General features: G+C 39.4%; 1 protein-coding gene and 1 pseudogene across 3 annotated transcripts in view; both read left to right on the plus strand.

Annotated features, from left to right (window-relative positions):
- The window catches only part of LOC114026379 (C-reactive protein-like), a 50,098-nt gene extending 31,339 nt beyond the window's left edge, over window positions 1-18,759 (plus strand). Inside the window, exons 2-4 of one of the 3 annotated variants that reach the window (XM_027840065.1) lie at window positions 4,560-4,651; window positions 5,058-5,149; window positions 5,349-8,086. In XM_027840065.1, the coding sequence (XP_027695866.1) occupies window positions 5,086-5,149; window positions 5,349-5,974 (690 nt within the window). In that variant the 5' untranslated portion in view covers window positions 4,560-4,651; window positions 5,058-5,085 and the 3' untranslated portion in view covers window positions 5,975-8,086. Of the gene's footprint in view, window positions 1-4,559; window positions 4,652-4,963; window positions 5,150-5,348; window positions 8,087-17,508 lie in introns of those variants that run through there. The other 2 variants (XM_027840066.1, XM_027840064.1) reach the window with 2 other exon arrangements.
- LOC114026393 lies at window positions 2,144-2,770 on the plus strand (annotated as a pseudogene).
- Window positions 18,760-19,050: the final 291 nt, after the last annotated feature.

The following is a 19,050-nucleotide window of genomic DNA, read 5'->3' on the forward strand; positions in this document are numbered from 1 at the left end:
TTTGACTTTGTTTTATTGTTTCTTGATGTTTCATGGAGTCATTAGCTTCCACTTGCCCAATTCTAATCCTTAAGGAATTATTTTTTTCCAGTGAGCTTTTGTACCTCTTTTTCCATTTGGCCAATTCTTTTCTTCATTGAATTTTTGTGCCCTTCTACTATTAGGTCACACCTGTTTTTTAAGGTGTTATTTTCTTTAGTATTTTTGTGTGTGTGTGTGTGTGCTATTTTACCAAGTTGTTAATTCTCTTTTTATAATTTTCTTGCATCATCATTATTTTCCCCCAAATTTTCCTCTACCACTCATTTCTTTCTTTAGCTATTTCAGGAATTCTTGTTGGGTTTGTGTCCAATCTGCATTTTTGCTTTGAGGATTTGCTTTATCTGTTTTCATGCTTTTATCTTCTGAGCTTGTGTATTGATCTTCCCTATGATCAAAGTTCAGGGTTTTATGATCATTTTCTTTCTTTTTTTTTTTGTTGTTGTTGTTTGTTCATTTTCTCCAGCCTTTTTATTGACTTTGAACTTTATGTTAAAATTGAGCTCTGCTCACTTGGGGATGGGGAGACACTCTCAAGTGTCAGGTTTTTTCATGCTTCTGTTTTCTGAACAAGTTCTGGGGGGTCTGTAAGTTTTTGATACTTCCAAAGTGGTCCTGGGAGAGGTGTGGTCCCTGCTGTCATGGTCTGTGCCCAGGAATGACCCCTGCTCCCCTTCAGTCACAAGCATTAGTGTTCCCCTCTACCTTGGAACAGCAACCAGGGCCCCTGCTTCCTTGAAGCTACAACCTCTTCTCTCTGCCCTGGAACTGTGACTCAGAACTGCATATGGTCAACAGATATGTCAAACAGCACCCAGTCCTGTACCTAGTGCAAGCTCATGGTCCCTGGTAATATCTTTCTTTCTTTCTTTTTTATTTATTTATTTTTTATTTTTAGGCAATTGGGGTTAAGTGACTTGCCCAGGGTCACACAGCTAGTAAGTGTCAAGTGTTTGGTCTGAGGCTGGATTTGAACTCAGGTCCTCCTGACTTCACGGCCAGTGCTCTATCCACTGAACCACCTAACTGCCCCCCTGGTAATATCTTTCTGACCATTTGTCCAATCACCTAATCATCTTGGGACTGAGAACTCCTGAAGCTGTTGGTGTTGCCATTGCAACCCCCAAAGTCCATTGCTGGTATTGCTGATGCATGCGCTCTGGGCTGGCTCCCACCCCATTGTCACATACCTCTCCTTCTGTCCTCTTAAGTTGTCTTGGGCTAGAAAAATGTCCCTCTGTGACGTTTTGTTTTCTAGGCCACCGCAGAATTGTATTTGACATGTTATTTTAAAGCTGTTTGGAGGGGAATGTTGGGAGAGTTCAGCTGAGTTGCTGCCTCTACTCTGCCATCTATGCTACTTATTAGAAGAGGAGGTCACCACAGAGATCATCCTGGAATCTTAAAGCCTAAGCCAGGACCTAACTGGCTAAGTAACTTGGACCCTGAGTTGTTGCTTGGATAGTGCAGACCAAGGTGAAAGTGAAATCTACTCAAGAGTAACACAAGTCTCCTAGCAGTCTTTACCTGCTGGATGAGCATATTAGCAGTGCTGAGTTTCTGTATTAGTTTAGAGGTTTTTGTAAGTCCTTACAGTTACTCATATATTTTTTCTCTCTCAGAGTTCCTTTGCTTCCTTGAATCCAACAAATTTTCCCCTCCTGGACAAATATTTTAGGATTAATGGGTTACTGTTTCACAGTTTCAGAATTTGTTAATGTATGTTTATGATTCTTTTGGTTTTAAACATTTCTTTTGTGGTGAAGGAAATAAATAGCTGTCCTACACTTGATTTCTACTATTTTATATACAAGTACCTTTCTACTTGAACTTATTAATGCCTTTTAGGGGAGACCCTAAACATAAACCAAACCTAAGCCAGATTTTAAGAGGTTTTCAGTAGAACTCTGGAGGTGGTTAAATAAGAGCTAGAGTACCAGAAAAAGACTGACTCTTCTCTTTGTGGTAGGGAAATTCTCCCCCAGGACTCAATCTAGTTTAGATGACCTTAGAGCTGAGGCCCTTTGTGGAAGGGATCCTTAAGTCTCCACTCCTTCAGGGGCCCAAAGATCCTTTTAAAATGATGCTTGAGCTCGTGCCGACCATGGGGATCTCCCGGGACAACTGGCATGAGCGCCGCAATTGCAACCGGGGACAAGCGCAAGTCCTACCACAAGAAACACAAGTATGAGCTGGGCCGCCCGCCTGCCAACACCAAGATCGGCCCCTGCCTCATCCACACTGTGCGAGTCCAAGGAGGCAACAAAAAGTACCGGGCGCTGAGGCTGGACGTGGGCACCTTCTGCTGGGGCTCCGAGTGCTGTACCCGAAAAACAAGGATTATTGATGTGGTCTACAATGCATCCAACAATGAGCTGGTCCAGACCAAGACACTAAAGAATTGCATCGTGCTCATCGATAGCACCCCGTGCCGCCAGTGGTATGAGTCCCACCATACCTTGCCCTTGGGCCAGAAGAAGGGAGCAAAGCTGAATCCTCAGGAGGAAGAAATTTTAAATAAAAAGTGGTCAAAGAAGATCCAGAAGAAATATGAGGAACAGAAGAAGAATGTCAAGATCAGCCCACTTCTGGAATTAAGCAGGGCAAGTTACTTGCCTGGATCGCACCGAGGCCAGGCCAGTGTGGCCGAGCAGAAGGCTACGTGCTGGAGGGCAAAGAGCTTGAGTTCTGCTTAAGAAAGATCAAAGCTCGAAGTGCAAATAGACCCTAACTTGGACATTCTTTAATGGAATAAACCCTCAAATTGTTTAAAAAAAAGATGCTTGCTGAACCTCTAGAAATGGAAGTGGGATTTCAAAGAGAATAGGCCATCTAGACTAACCTTATTTTCTTTTTTGGGGGGAGAGGGCATTATTATTAAATTAGTAGATCAGTAGATTACTGAGTTATAGTTTTATTTAATTTTTACAAAATATCTGATAAAGTATTTTATGATTTTCTTATTTTAAAGATAAAGAAGTGTAGGATAAATGACAACTCAATGAGATGAATTCATAACTGGTCAAATGACCAGACTCAACAAGTTGTCATTAACAACTCAATATCAGTTTAGCAGGAGTTCTCTAGTGGCACACAAATGGTCCTGTGCTATTTAACATTTGGTCAATGACTTGGAGAAAGGCATAGATGGGATAATAATAATAATACTAATACTAATAATGATATCTAACATGTGACAGGCATTGTGCTTAGCTCTTAATAATTATCATTTCATTTGATCCTCACCACAAACCTAAAAGGTAGGTGCTATTATTATCCTTATTTTACAGATAGGAAAACTGAGGCAAACAGAGATTAATTGACCTGCCAAGGGTCATACAGCTAGTAAATATCTGAGGCCAGCTTTGAACTCAGGTCTTCCTGACTTCAGCCCCAGCACTCTATTGTGCCACCTAGCTGCCCATCAAATGCTAATTAAATTTGCAAATGATGATATTGAAGGGCTAGAACATTTAGCTGCATCTATTAAGATCAAATGTCAGATGGATAAATCTAAAATCTTAAAAAATGGCTTAAAAAATCCTTCTTAAATGCAAGGGAGGGAAGTCATTGCTTGTCATAAAAAAACATCTAGTGGGGCAGCTAGGTGGCCCAGTGGATAGAGCACTGGCCCTGGATTCAGGAGGACCTGAGTTCAAATCTGGCCTCAGACGTGTAACACTTACTAGCTGTGTGACCCTGGGCAAGTTGCTTACCCTTGTTGCCTAGCAAAAACAAAAAAAAAACCCAAACAAACCAACATCTAGGGATTTTAGTGAACCACAAGCTCAATATGGGTCATAAACATGATAGTGGCAGCCAAAAACTTTATTTTAGCTGCCTCAAAATGGACAAACACCTAGGAGTAAGGAGATGGCTCCTTAGCATTCTGCCCAGTGAAAGCCAAACCAGGAATATTGCATTTGGTCCTCAGCACCACAGTTAAGGAAGTATTTCAATATATTGGATAGTGTGTAGAGGAGGGCAAGCAGAATGGTGAAGGTCCTAAACTTCATTATGAGGATCCATTAAAGAAGTAGCAATATTTAGTCTGCAGAAGACTGGTTGAGAGTAGGAGTGGGAATAGCTGGGTTCAAGTATTTGAAGAGGGATCAAATGTCAGGTGGATAAATCTGATGGATAAATCAAATGGATAAATGAAGGGGGATCAGACTTCTTTTCTCTCTTCCCCCTAAGAGGGGTAAACTAGGAATAATTGGTAAGTGTTCCAAAGAGGCCAACTTAGGGTGATGACTGGAAAGATCTCTCAAAAGCAGAATAGATCACCTTAGGATATAGTGGGTTCTTTCTCATGCCAGGTCCGTAGACAAAAGTTGGATAACTACTTGGCATGTGTGTTATAGAAGAGATTCATTTGTGCCTTTGGGTTGTATTAGATAACTAATTAAGTCCTTTCCCACTTTGACCTTCTATGATTCTGCAACAGCAGACTAGGTCAGCCTAGGATGCCAGATGAGAGGCTCTGACATCTCCCTAATTTTATTTTTTATCTCTTTCAGAGTGGAAGAAAATCAGGTCTCCACCTTAGGACTGCTTGCCCAATTCACAACACTACTTTGGATTCCTTGGTATGGTAGCTCCTAGATTGAAGGTATGTTCTTGCCACTAGGGAACTGGGCTCTTTACTCTTCCTTATAACCTGTGATGAGGCCCGAGCAACCTGGTTTTCCTGCCTATATGTCAAAGACATGACCCTGAGACTCTTCCCACCAGGACCCAATGCTGCTTTCATTCCTACCTCTTCAATTTGTAACCCCATCAAGGCTAAATTTCAACCATCTCTCTAATAAATAACTCACATCGATTTCTCAGCTCAGAGGTGATCCTGCCTCTATAACTCTGACTCCTAAATCTCAAAGGTAGTTTTGGAAAATCATTTACACATTTTTGCTGACATCCTGACTGGTGTGTATATAAACCCACACCAAGTGGATCCTTATAAAGAGAGAGCTCCCTGAGCCACTTGGGGATCTCAGCCATAGATGTTCTCCCCACAGCTTGATTGAGCAGAAGCAGAGAATAAACATGGAGAAGCTGCCCCTGTGCTTTCTGGTCATCATGAGTCTCTCCAATGCTCTTGCACAGACAGGTAAGGGTTGTCTCCAACTGTGTCTGAGATGTGATATGGGAGAGGAGGCTTTACAAAGAGAATTCAGATGCATTTTTCATATGGGATATGGGAAATGTACTGAATTATCTATTGTTGATTTTATATGTAAATGAGGGAACCAATTTGTGAATTGTCTGAAACTTGATTTTCTTCCTCTGCCCTTCTTCCTTTCCTACAGACCTGAGTGGGAAAGCCTTTGTGTTCCCAAGACAATCTCAGGATTCCTACGTGACCCTAATACCACACCTAGAGAAACCCCTGACGGCCTTCACAGTGTGCCTGAAAGTCTACACTGACCTGACCAGAAGCTATAACCTTTTCTCTTTTGCCACTAGGGCACGGGATAATGAGATCCTCCTCTTTCATGAAGGGGGCAGCAAGTTCAGCTTGTCTGTGGGCAACGTTGGGGTGATGTTCCAGGTTCCTGTGGCTACTCCTGCTCCAAGACACTTCTGTGCCACCTGGGAGTCAGAGTCAGGCATTGCTGAACTCTGGGTAGATGGGAAGCCTATGGTGAGGAAAGCCCTAAAGCAGGGGTATGTTGTGGAGAAACAATCAAAGATTATCCTTGGGCAAGAGCAGGATTCCTTTGGAGGAGGGTTTGATGAGAAGCAATCCCTAGTGGGAGACATTGGAGATGTGTCCATGTGGGACTTTGCATTGTCACCAGGAGAGATTAATACCGTGTACCTTGGTGGGACCTTTAGTCCTAATATCCTAGATTGGAGGAGGCTGAATTTTGAGAAAAATGGCTATGTGGTCATTAAACCTCAGCTGTGGGCAGGAGACCCTGCTGCCTTCTGAGATTCAGATTCTTATGATTGCTCCTTTTCCTCAAAGAAATTAAGCTTCATTTTCCATATGTCTCAGTTCCTGCCATCTTTGTGTTTCCCCACATGCACGTCTCTCCTGTGGGGGCAAAAATACTATAGGGATAAGTTCTGGGCTCCACACTTTGCCCTTATCACAGAAAAGAAGAGGATATAAGCAATGACTTGAGAAGAAATGAATCACTTTTGGGAGTTTTGTTCATTTCTAAAGGCATCAATCATAGAATATTAGATCTGGGATGGACATGAAAGATCCTGTAGTTAAAATCTCCCATTTAATAAATGTAGAGTCTAAGACTAAGAGAGGGAGAGTCATCTCATTGCCATACAGCTAGTTTGTGTCAGATTTGGATTGCAGAGTCATGGGATAACGGATAAAGATGGAACATAAGAGGTCATGTAGTTCAATACTTTATTTTAGAAAAGAGGAAACTGAGCTCCAGATTTTAGTGACTTGTTCACCTTACTCAGTGAATGGTAAAGGTCAATTTCAATCCAGGTCCTTTGAATTCAGATCCATTCCTCTTTCTAATTTTGGCTAAAGGTGTGTCTAAAACTCAAATCTCTGACTCTCTTATCCAGTGATTTTTTGTACAACATCACTTTTTCTTTGTAGTTTTATGACATCTTTTCTCTGAGAACATCAAAATCTTACCAGATATAGAGTAGCACCATCCTAGAATTCTCGAGTTGAATGGAAGCCTAAGGACATCTAATCAGTATGGTCAGCAGCCATGGCAATTCAGAATTCTCTCCTCTTTTAAGCCCATTGTTAGGGTCTCAAAAGAAACAAAAAGGTACAAATTTGGTGAAGACATTTAAATGTAATCTTGTAGTTCCTTTACTTGGTTTCTGCTTAGGGCTGTGCCATGTGAACCAAGGCTTGTTCTAGAGGTTGTGAGCATTTAATAATTTGACCTTGAAATTTAGTAACTCTGAATTCAGTCAAGCATGAGAAGGACCCAAGAGAGCCCCAAGAGAGAAAGCACATTTTCTATTGGTGAAACAAATTGTCACAAGAAATAGTGTTTTAAGCTATCTTTTTAAAAAAATTTTATTTATTTTTTATTTTTTTTTGTTTTAAGCTATCCTTGCCATTAACTCTCCAAAAATAGTCTATAATGAGCCCAGTGATCATCACCAAATCCCTATTAAAAACCCATTTATACCCAACCATTCTACAACCAAGAGGAGCACAGCCCAAGTCTGGCAATTGATTATGGTAAGAGCAGGTTTCCTTTTAAGATGGGAAGGAGATTGACCTTGGGAATTATTTGGGAGGTAGAATTGGTAGATAAGTGAGACTCGACCTATTGGTTGATCTTCCTTGTCGCTGACTGCAATGCAAGATTCAATGTGAATGGGGAGACAGAAAGGAGCAACATCTATTTTTGGAAAATATCCTTTCAATCATTGTGAGTGCTGTAAATTTATATTTCTGGAATGTTATAATACATGAGTGTTTTATTGCATTCAGTCGTAAGCCTGAATCATTGGATTGGCCTAAGCTAGACCTGGTCCAGAATAATACCAAAAGCCAGACCTGTGAAGATAGGATATTCCTCAGGTAGTGCTGCAGGGAGAGTTTGAAACAGCTCATGGGTAAATTGAGGGTGCTAGTGCATGGAGAATTTGTGATGAAACAGACCCCCTTCAGGCAGGAGGCTGGCTGAATATAAGACCATTCACTTGAATTTATCTTCCTTTGTTTCACTTCATCTTACTGGCTACCAGCCCAAAGGCTTTGTTCAGACTCCAGGTGATACCTTCTATGTTTCTCTATGACATTCCTCTGTGTGCACCTACTAGGCACCTTGCTCATTTTTCTTTAGTGTGTTGTTGTCAGGGCATCATGGACTTAGCATAAATATGTCCAAGAGAATAGGAAATGGTTTTGAAGGTGTAGTCAGTGGCATAATTACTGATCAATGCGATGATAAACCATGACTCCAGAGGTCCGAAGATGAAGCACGCTACCCATCTCCTACCAGAAGAATGAAGGACTTAACATGCAAAATGAGACATACATTTCTGAACATGGACAGTGTGGGAATTTGTTTTGTTCTTACTATGCATATTTGTTATGAGGGTTTTCTTTTTTTATTGTTCAGCATGGGGGGAGGGCATGAGAGAGAGAGAAAAAACAATTGCTTGTTAATCATAAAAAAATAAAAGGACACAATTGTTGCTGGTCTTTTGCATTAAAGTAGTATGGTGTAGTAGGAATGAGCACTGGAGGTAGAAGTGGGATACGTGGATTTACATCTGGGCCCTGAGACTAACTGTATGACCAGGGCCAAGTCACTTAACCACCCCTAGCCTGAGTCTTCATTTATAAAATGGATATAACGATATTTGCATGACCTACAGTGCCTTGAGAATCCTAAAATGAGTTTACAGTGATCCCTCCAGAATGATCCTCATGAATAATCCACAAACCTTTTCATGTTTTCTCTGCCAAAGACTTTAAGTAGTTCATAGAACCAAAAAAGTCACATTCAGAATTAGCAGGAGTGGAGAAGGGCATAATAATTAAGAAAGAGAAGTGCTTAGAATGAGGAAGCTATAGTCCTGTGAGCTAATTTCCCAAGGAAATTTAGAATAGATCTTCAAAAAGATGATAAGGAATATCTAAAAATGGAAGTGGGCAGCTAGGTGACACAGTGGATAGAGCACCAGCCCTGGAGTCAGAAGGACCTGAATTCAAATCTGGCCTCAAATACTTACTAGCTGTGTGACCCTAGGTAAGTCACTTAACCCTGTTTGCCTCAGTTTCCTCATCTGTAAAATGAGCTGGAGAAGGACATGGCAAACCACTCCAGTATCTTTGCCAAGAAAGCCCCAAATAGAGTCATGGAGAATCAGACATAACTGAAATGACCCAACAACAAAAATGAAAGTGGCACTTTCAAAGAGCTATCATAGTCACATTAAGAATGGATCTTGCATCAGACTAACCTTATATCCTTTTTTTGGACAGGGTTATTAAACCGATAAATCTGGGAAATGCTCTTGATGTAGTTTACCTAGATTCTGGTAAAGCATTCACTAAAGCATTTTATTCTATTACCACTATAAAGATGGAGACAGATGGATGAGGGGGATAATACAATTAGAGGGCTTTAGAAGAGTCTGAATGGCTGGAATCAAAAACTGATATTGTAGACCTTATATGAGGTCTCTAGTAGCATATTATTTTAATTTTATCAATGACTTAGATAAGGGCATAGACTGCATCCTCATAAGGTTAGGAGATAATATAAAACCAGGAAGGATAGAAAGCATAATAGTTGACAGAATCAGGATACTAAAAAGATCTTCACATTTTAGAACACTGGGTTGAATCTATTAGTAAGCAATTTCCTACTGGGAAAAAATTAGGAATGAACAAGTCCTTAATCAATTGGAGAGGAGCATGGTGTTTATTTATTGGATGAAAATAGATGATGCTGCATAGGAAATGTCTTGTGATTGGCTGGAAGAATCAGACAAACTTCCAGTTCCAGCAAGTCAGTATCAAATTCTAATTCTAACAGTAGGTGTATTGGAAGGTGTTGAGTGCTTGGGTGAAGGACCCCTGAGGGAGAATTGTGAGGGAAAGGAGGGAGTTTCTTTCCTTGCATTTCCCTCTCCTGCCCTACTAATCAGGTGAAGGCCTTGTGAATGTCAAAAGAAGATTTGGAATTCCTATTAGCATTGGTAGCAGTGTCCAGCAGAGCCAGTAGCAGTGCCCTTGGACAATGAGTGATTGATGGCAGGGTTTGCACTGAGATTTGAGAGACACAGGTTTCTACTAAGGCACTGGAATCCAGCAAGGAGTTACACCTGAGGAGACTTCATAAGGACTCCACAAAAAGAGAAAAGGATTGTGATGACCAGTAGCTGTGAATTTACCCTTTGATCATATGTGTTCTTTAGTTTTGATCCCATTATCCCCAGGCACTTACTATGTGTCAGGGGAGAGTGAGCCCTTGGATTGGGGGTATGTTTCTGTAAGAACTGTACTTTCTATATCTATATAGTAAATACCCTTTCTAAAGCTAATTAACCCTGGCTAATAATCAGTGGAGAGTACACCAGTAGAGACTTAAACCCAGGCACTCAGAGTTTCCCTCAGACAGAAGTGGGGAACCTGTGACCTCAAGGCCACATGTGGCCTTCTAGGTCCTCAAGCGCGGCTCTTTGACTGAGTCCAAGTTTTACAGAACAAATCCTTTTCTTAAGGATTTTTCCTTAAGGCCACAGGTTCCCCACCCCTGCCCTAGAACTTTAAAGGAGGAGTGATGGGCCAGGTGGGATGAGCTCAATCTGCCAGGGTGAGTGGGAGTTTCGAGAGTGGAGTTAGAGGGAGCAATATATAACAGTACAAAATGGAACCCAAAAAGCCAGTGTGAACTTGAGGTAAATAAGAATCCTAGAGTTTCCTGGAAAAAGTAAGTGATAATTCCATTGTACTCTGCCCTAATTAGATCACATCTGGAGTACTGTGTAGGATTTGGGGCACCACACACTACAAAAAATATCAGTAAGCTGGAGAGTGTCCAGAGAAGGGTAACTAGGGTGGTCAAGGGTCTCATATTCATATTATATGAGGATCATTTGGAGGAACTGAAAAAGTTCAGTATAGAGTAGATGTTATCTATATCATGAATTCCATGAAGCCATTGTTGAATCAGGAAGAAGCTTTATTAACGACTTGGGAAGACTGGGCATCCCCCATGTGTAAAAGCATGCATGTGAGAGCACATATGTGGACAGATGTCCACCTTTTAATTCGCTATTCCCTATTTGAGTTTCCTTCCCCTGTTTCCCCATTGGCTGGGTACTATAGAGGTTACAGCCTATCCAAAGCCCCTAATTTCCCCACCTGAGTCACTGCCCCTAATCACTCCCCACAATTCATTGACCCTGGATCTTATTTGGGAACACCCCTTTTGATGTTAATCTATACCTAACCTCAGAATTGGTTTTCCACTGGTTAGTCTATTCACCACCAATAGTGTTTTCCTATTCTAATATGGCTTCCTTTGTTCAACTTCCACCTAGCCCTTTAGATTGCATCCCTTAGGTTCCATGTGACTTTTATGGAAATAAACAAACAAACAAACAAAAAAAACTATTTCTCACATTCCCTCCCAGTTTAAACTGACTCCAATGTTGTCACGTAGGCATTCAACCCTTCATTGAGTGATATGCAAAAGCAATATCCTCAACAACATTTTCCACAGTAGAGACTTCTCAGTGGAGACATGATAACTTCTTCAAATTTTTGAAGGGCTGGACCATATAAGAGCTTTTAGAATTCTTCTGCTTGCTCCCAGACAGTTCCTGAAGGGATTCTAGATGCAAACTCTGGCAGGTTCTCTCATGCTGGAGTACAATTCCATCAGCAGGCCTTATCAGTTTTCTTAGGATTAGTTTAGTTAAATTTGCAGAGATGCATCACCAGTAGGCTAGATAGTTGGCGATGAATTCTTTGACATTGGAAATGTGTGAGACAAAAGAAAATGTAAATTGACCCTCAGTCTTGTGCACTCCCCTTCTACTTCCAAAGTAAAGGTGTTAGAAAAAGAGCAAGGGAAGCAAACAATTACACAGTTCTTAAACTGTCTATAAACTTCACTGCAGGTTTTTGTTTTGTTTTTGTAATTGATATATGAGATCTTTGACCAAGGATCAACTCCAGTAGACATACTACTTGAGAAACCGAATCATCTCAATATTGTTGTTCTTGCCTTAAAAAATGAATAGAACTCTTTGGATAGAAATAAATAAAAGAATTTGAAGCCTCAAAGAGACTTGGTACCAGGAGAGAGTATTATCAACATTCTGAGCTATAGAAATGTGAATTAAGCTGCCTTAGCATTTTTTTTTAATGGTAGTATTCAAGCCAAGGAAGGAAGAACATAATATGCCAGGCAACATGCTAAATACCTTACAAATATTATCGCATTTGATCGTCACAACAACTCTTTTTAAAAAACATTTTAAAATTTACTTTGTTAGATATTTAATAATTACTCTCACAACATTTCTTGAAGGTGGGTGCTATTACTATCACCATTTTACAGTTGAGGAAACTGAGGCAAATAGAAGTTAAATGACTTACCCAGGGTCACACAGCTAGTAATTATCTGATACAGGATTTGAACTCAGGTTTTTCTAATTACTGGCCCAGTGCACTATCTACTGCACCACCTAACTGCCTGTTAGTCTTGATAAATACTTATTGAGTGTGTTGTGGATGGGACTGATTTGTGTATGTGGGTTGGATTCCATATCCACTGAGAATTCTGAACTTTTCCAACTCTGCCATTCTCTGATTCTGTAACAACAGTATAACAGTATAACTTATGGCACCAGCTGAAAACCTTTGACCCTTCCTATTTTTTATTTGGTACCTATGGTAATTCAGAAGGGAAGAGAATGTGATGCTCACCCAAGGATTATAATTTACTGCTGTATATATGTATAATCTATCTGTCTGTCTATATATTGTCATGATTGAAATCTGCAAATAAGAGAAACTGAGGCAAAGGAGTTCCAAGCAGTTTATTAGCATTGGCTGGCAATTTGACAATAAAATGGATCTAAGACCTCTAAGTTGGTACAAGGACCTCATTATGAGCTTACAGAGCAATTTTATGGGTGTAAATAGGGAACATTAGAAAGGGGAACATAATAAATGAGGAACATTGATCACAATTTGAGGAAAATGATATTGATTAACACAAGTGTTTATGCTTTCTGATTGGCTGGGGGCATTACAAGAGTTTTCATTATCATCATGGAAATCTACCTTGTGGAAGCATCTCTGAGAAGAACAGGGAACATTTATAGAAGTAGGGAACTTTAACAGATTAGCAATACTCAAGGTCTGGGCATTCCTAGCTCCCTGTGTCTATAATTGATAGTGGAGTAATTATGATTTATCATCTATAGCAGGGCTTTTAATAAGAATGAGGAACCTAGCTCAGCTTTGCAAAAATAGGGAAGTTGGCTAATAGGGAAGTTAGCTAGAGTCAATGCCCTGTCAATCTACACAGGGTTATATATATACTTCTTAACCTACTATGATTTATAAGAGCAAAAGGACATATGTGATTAAAAGAAATTGATTAAAAGTAATTAATAGATTACAATTTCACAATCCACCCCTTTGATTCTTGCTGTAATCTCTTTGCTAACATTTTATTTAAAATTTTTGCATCAATATTCCCTAGGGAAATAGGTCTATAATTTTCTTTCTCTGTTTTGGCTCTTCCTGGTTTAGGTATCAGCACCATATTTGTGTCAAAAAAGGAATTTGGAAAGACTCCTTCTTTGCCTATTTTTCCAAATAGGTTATATAGTATTGGAATTAATTGTTTTTTAAATATTTGGTAGAATTCACTTGTAAATTCATCTGGTCATGGAGACTTTCTCAGTGAATTCATTGATGGCTTGTTCAATTTCTTTGTCTAAAATGGGGTTGTTTAAATATTTTATTTCCTCTTCTGTTAATCTGGGCAATTTATATTTTTGTAAATATTCATCCATTTCAAATAGATTGCCAGATTTATTGGCATACAGTTGGGCAAAATAGCTACTAATTTTTGCTTTAATTTCCTCTTCATTGGTGGTGAATTTACCCTTTTAATTTTGATACTAGTAATTTAGTTTTTTTCTTTCTTTTTTTAAATCAAAGTAACCAAGGTTTATCTATTTTATTGTCTTTTTTTCATAAAACCCATTCTTAGTTTGAGTTATTAGTTGAATAGTTTTACTTTCAATTTTATTAATCTCTCCTTTGAGTTTCAGAATTTCTAATTTAATTAGTTTAATTGGAGGTTTTTATTCTTTTTCCCCCCCATAAATATTTTTTATTAATTTATTTTTAGTTATCAACAATCACTTCCATATGCTTTCAAGTTTTAAATTTTTCTCCCCCTTCCTCTCCACCTCCCTCCCCACCTCCTTTCCCAAGACGTCTTGCAATCTGATATAGGCTATATATATACATTCCTATTAAACATATTTTCACATTAGTCATGTTGTTAGGAAAAATTAGAACCAATAGGAGGAACCACAAGAAGGAGGAAACAAAACAAAAAAGAAGAAAAAAAAGAGTAAATAATATGCTTCGATCTGCATTTAAACTCCATAGTTCTTTGTCTGGATATGAATAGTAATTTGTTCTTTTTCTAGCTTTTTTAGCTGCATGCCTAATTCATTGATCTTCTCTTTCTCTATTTTATTTATGTAAGCGTTTAGAAATATAAAATTTCCTCTGAGTACTGCTCTGGCTGCATCCCATAAATTTTGATATGTTGTCTCATTATAGTCATTCTCTTTGATGAAGTTATTAATTGTTTCTATAATTTGTTATTTGACCCACTCATTCTTTATGATTAGATTATTTAATTTCCAATTAATTTTTTAATCTATCTTTCCATGGTCTTTTATTACATGTAATTTTTATTGCATCATGATCTGAAAAGGATGAAAAGAATTTCTGCCTTTTCACATTTGATTGTGAGGTTTTTATGTCCTAATACATGGTCAATTTTTGCGTAGGTGCCATGTACCACTGAGAAAAAAGTATATTCCTTTCTATTCCCATTCAGTTTTCTCCAGAGCTCTATCATATCTAACTTCTCTAAAATTCTATTCACCTCCTTAACTTGTTTCTTATTTATTTTGTAGTTAGATTTATCTAGTTCTGAAAGGGAGAGGCTGGGGTCCCCCACTAGTATAGTTTTGCTGTCTATTTCTTCCTATAACTCACTTAATGTCTCCTGTAAGAATCTGGATGCTATACCACTTGTTGTGTATATGTTTAGCATTGCCATTACTTCATTGTCTATGGTACCTTTCAGCAAGATGTATTTTCCTTCCTTGTTTCTTTTAATTAGATCTGTTCTTTGCTTTTGCTTTGTCTGAGTTCAGGATTGCTACTGTTGCTTTTTTTTTTTTTACTTCAGCTGAAGCATAATATATTCTGCTCGAGCCTTTTACTTTTATTCTCTGTGTACCTCTCTGCTTCATATGTGTTTATTGTAAACAACATATTGTAGGATTCTGGTTTTTAATCCACTCTGCTATCCACTTTTGTTTTATGAAAGAGTTCATGCCATTCACATTCACAGTTATGATTACTAACTACATATTTCTCTCCATCCTACTTTACTTCTGTTTATACTTTCCTCTCTCTCTCCTTTCACCCTGTCCCTTCTCACCAGTGTTTTGCTTTTGGCTACTGCCTACCTCAATCTGCCCTCCCTTCTATCAACCTCCTCCTTTTTTTCCCCCTTCCTCTCCTACTTCTCTATAGGGTAAAGTAGATTTTTCTACCCAACTGAGTGTGTATGTTATTCCCTCTTTGAGCCAAAACCAATTAGAGTAAGATTTGAACAATGCTCACCCTCTCCCTTCTTTATCTCTGCTGTAATAGGTCTTTCATGCCTCTTCATATGATATAATTTACCACATTCTGCCTCCCTCTTTCCTCTTATCCCAGCACAATCCCTTTTTAAATTAATTTTTATCATATCAAAGTCAACTTAAATCCACACCCTCTAAGTATATGCCTTCTAACTGCCCTAATAGAGACACAGTTCTTAAGAATTACAAGTATCATCTTCCCATGTAGGCATGTAAACAGTTCAATTTATTGAATATCATATTTTTCTTTCCTGTTTACCTTTTTATGTTTCTCCTGAGTCTTGTATTTGAAGATCAAATTTTCTGTTCAGTTCTGTTCTTTTCATCAGGAAAATTTGAAAGTCCCCTATTTCATTGAATATCCGTCTTTTCCTAGAAAGATTATGCTCAGTTTTGCTGGGTAGTTGATTCTTGGTTGTAATCCAAAATCTTTTGCTTTACAGAATAATTCCAAGCTCCCTAATCCTTTAATGTAGAAGCTGCTAATTCCTACTAATCCTGACTGTGGCTCCTTGATATTTGAATTGTTTCCATCTGGCTGCTTGCAGTATTTTCTTCTTGACCTGATAGTTCTTGAATTTGGCTACATATTACTTAGAGTTTTCATTGTGGGATCTCTTTCAGGAGGTGATTGGTGGATTCTTTCAATGACTATTTTACTCTCTGGTTCTAGGCTATCAGGGCAGTTTTCCTTGATAATTTCTTGCAAGGTGCTGTTCAGGTTCTTTTTTTGATCATGGCTTTCAGGAAGAACAATAATTCTTAAATTATCTCTCTTGGATCTATTTTCTAGGTCAGTTGTTTTTCCAATGGGGTATTTTACATTTTCTTCTATTTTTTCATTCTTTTGATTTTGTTTGATTGATTCTCACCATGTCATAGAGTTGTTAGCTTCCACTTGCCCAATTCTAATTTTTAAGAAATTATTTTCTTCAGTTAGCTTTTGTACTTCCTTTTCCATTTGGCCAATTTTAAAGGAGTTGTTTTCTTCAGTGGAATTTTCCCCCTAATTTGGCCAATTCTATTTTGTAAGGAGTTGTTTTCTTCAGTCAATTTTTATGCTTCATTTTCCAAGATGTTGACTTTTTTTTTTGTAGTTTTCTTGTGTAACTCTCATTTCTGTTCCTCATTTTTCTTCTACCTCTCTTACTTGATTTTAAAAATCTTTTTGAACTCTTCAAAGAGAACTTTTTGGCTTGAGACCAATTCATATTTCCCTTTGAGGTTTCACATGTAGGCATTTTGACATTGCTGTCCTCTTCTGAGTTTGTTTTGATCTTCCCTATTGCCATAGTAGCTTTCTATTGTCAGCACTCTTTTTTTTTTTTTTTTTTTTTTGCTCATTTTAAAAAGTTGAACTCTGCTGCTGGGGTACAGGGGGCACTGTTCCAAGCTTCTCACACTGAGGACCAGGAGTCTGGTCACTGACTTTCTGTACTGGGGCCTCTGAGGCTGGTGGCTTGCCCACTGAGGCTAGCGTGGCCCAGCCTGATGGCCTGTTGTGCCTTGGGTTCTGCTGTGGCTGAGAGCATTCCCCTGACTTGCCTGGACATCACTTGTGCTGGGTTGTACTCCTTTTTTTAAATTTTTTAATTTTTTGGTCTTTTTTGGTGAGGCAGTCAGGGTTAAGTGACTTACCCAGGGTCACACAGCTAGTAAGTGTCTTGTGTCTGAGGCCAGATTTGAATTCAGGTCCTCTTGACTCCAAGGTTGGAGCTCTACTGTGCCACCTAGCTGCGCCTGTACTCCTCTTTTATCCAAGTGACCTAGACCTTTCCTGAAGTTGTTTTAAGTTATCTTGGGCTGGACAATTGTTTAACTCTGTCTTTTTGTGGATTCTGTCACTCTAGAATTCTTTAAGAGGCTTGACTTAATGCTTCTGAGGGAAACTTGGGAGAGCTCAGGCAACTTCCTGGCTTCTCTCTGCCACTTTGACTCTGCAACCCCCGCCCCCCCAGTTCTTTGTATGAAATGTGGGGAAGGTGTTGGATCTTCTGTTGTTGACTTAGTATGTCGGTAAGGGAACCTATTTAGGATTTGTCTGGAGCTTGACTTTCTTTTTCTGCCCTTCTGTCTTTTCCACAGACCTGAATGGGAAAGCCTTTGTATTCCCATTAGAATCTGAAGATTCCTATGTGACTCTGATACCACTCCTGGAGAAGTCGTTGAAGGCCTTCACCATGTGCCTGAAAGTCTACACTGGCCTGAGAAGAGCCTGTAGCCTTTTCTCTTATGCTACTGAGTCAAATTATAATGAGATCCTCTTGTTTAAGAGAAGCATTGGGATGTATGCCTTTAATGTGGGTGGTCAAGAGGTAGTATTCCAGGTCCCTGAGACTGTGCCTGCTCCAACGCACTTCTGTGCCAGCTGGGAGTCAGAGTCAGGCATTGCTGAACTCTGGATAGATGGGAAGCCCATGGTGAGGAAAGCCCTCCAAAAAGGATATTCTCTGGGGGTTATCCTTGGGCAAGAGCAGGATTCTTTTGGGGGAGGATTTCAAAAGACTCAGTCCCTGGTGGGGGACATTGGAGATGTGTTCATGTGGGACTTTGTTTTGTTACCAGGAGAAATTAATACTGTGTACCTTGGTGGGACCATTAGTCCTAATATCCTAGATTGGAGAGGGCTGAAATTTGAGAAAAAGGGCTATGTGGTCATTAAGCCTCAGTTGTGGGCATGAGCCCCTGCTGCCTTCTGAAATCCCAGGCTTTTCTGATGACTACTTCTCACCTAAGAAACTAAACTTCATTTCCATATCTTAGACTGTCGTTGTTTTTTTCCTGCTTGCATGGCTACTTCCTTATGATGGAATCCTAATAAAGCTGCCCCCAGCCCCAATATTCTAACTTCCTTATGGCCCCACTGAATAGCAGGCATGCCCTGATTTGACCACACAGTCTGGCTTCAACCACATTACAGGCCCCTAGACTCAATATAGCCACTGCCTCTAGCTAGCCACTGCCCCCAGATCCAATACAGAACCTGTATTTGAACAGGTATGTCCTTGTACTCAACCACAATCACATCATCCATTTAGGCCAAGAGAGAACCACAATACCTATCCATCTTGACCAGACAGGACCATAGTGGCTTGCCAATCAGAAAACAGCACAACCAAGATGTTTGACCACTGAACAATAAAAGGGATCTCTCCCCATTACCTAATCCCTTAACAAATCCCTCCTGCCTTCTTAATATTCATAATTTCTATTGTGTAATCAGCATCATTACACTATAAATTTGCCTGCATTGTCTTACTAAGTTGCTGGCTCCTCTTGGAACCTAGGCCACTTCTGAGGGATGTCAATCTTCAATAAATGCCTATATTTGGATTAGAGGTGGTCTGACTCTGAATTCTTTGAAATGGTGCTGCCACAACACACCATGAAATCTCAACACTTACACTTATTATTTTTATGCTCCTCATTCTCCCCTTATAGCAAAGGCAGAGAGCACAAGTAATAATCTAAGAGCAAGTGAGTTTCTTTTGGAAACTTTACCCACTGGACATCAGACTTATAAAATGGGAGGGGACATTCAAGACCATCTCCTACAAATCCTCTCATTTTATAGATGAAGAATTTAGGCTGTCAGAGGGAGAAGTCACTGTCTCAAGGTCACATAGC

The sequence above is a fragment of the Vombatus ursinus genome, unplaced genomic scaffold, assembly GCF_900497805.2.
Source record: "Vombatus ursinus unplaced genomic scaffold, bare-nosed wombat genome assembly UNPS02014838.1, whole genome shotgun sequence".
Classification (NCBI taxonomy): domain Eukaryota; kingdom Metazoa; phylum Chordata; class Mammalia; order Diprotodontia; family Vombatidae; genus Vombatus; species Vombatus ursinus.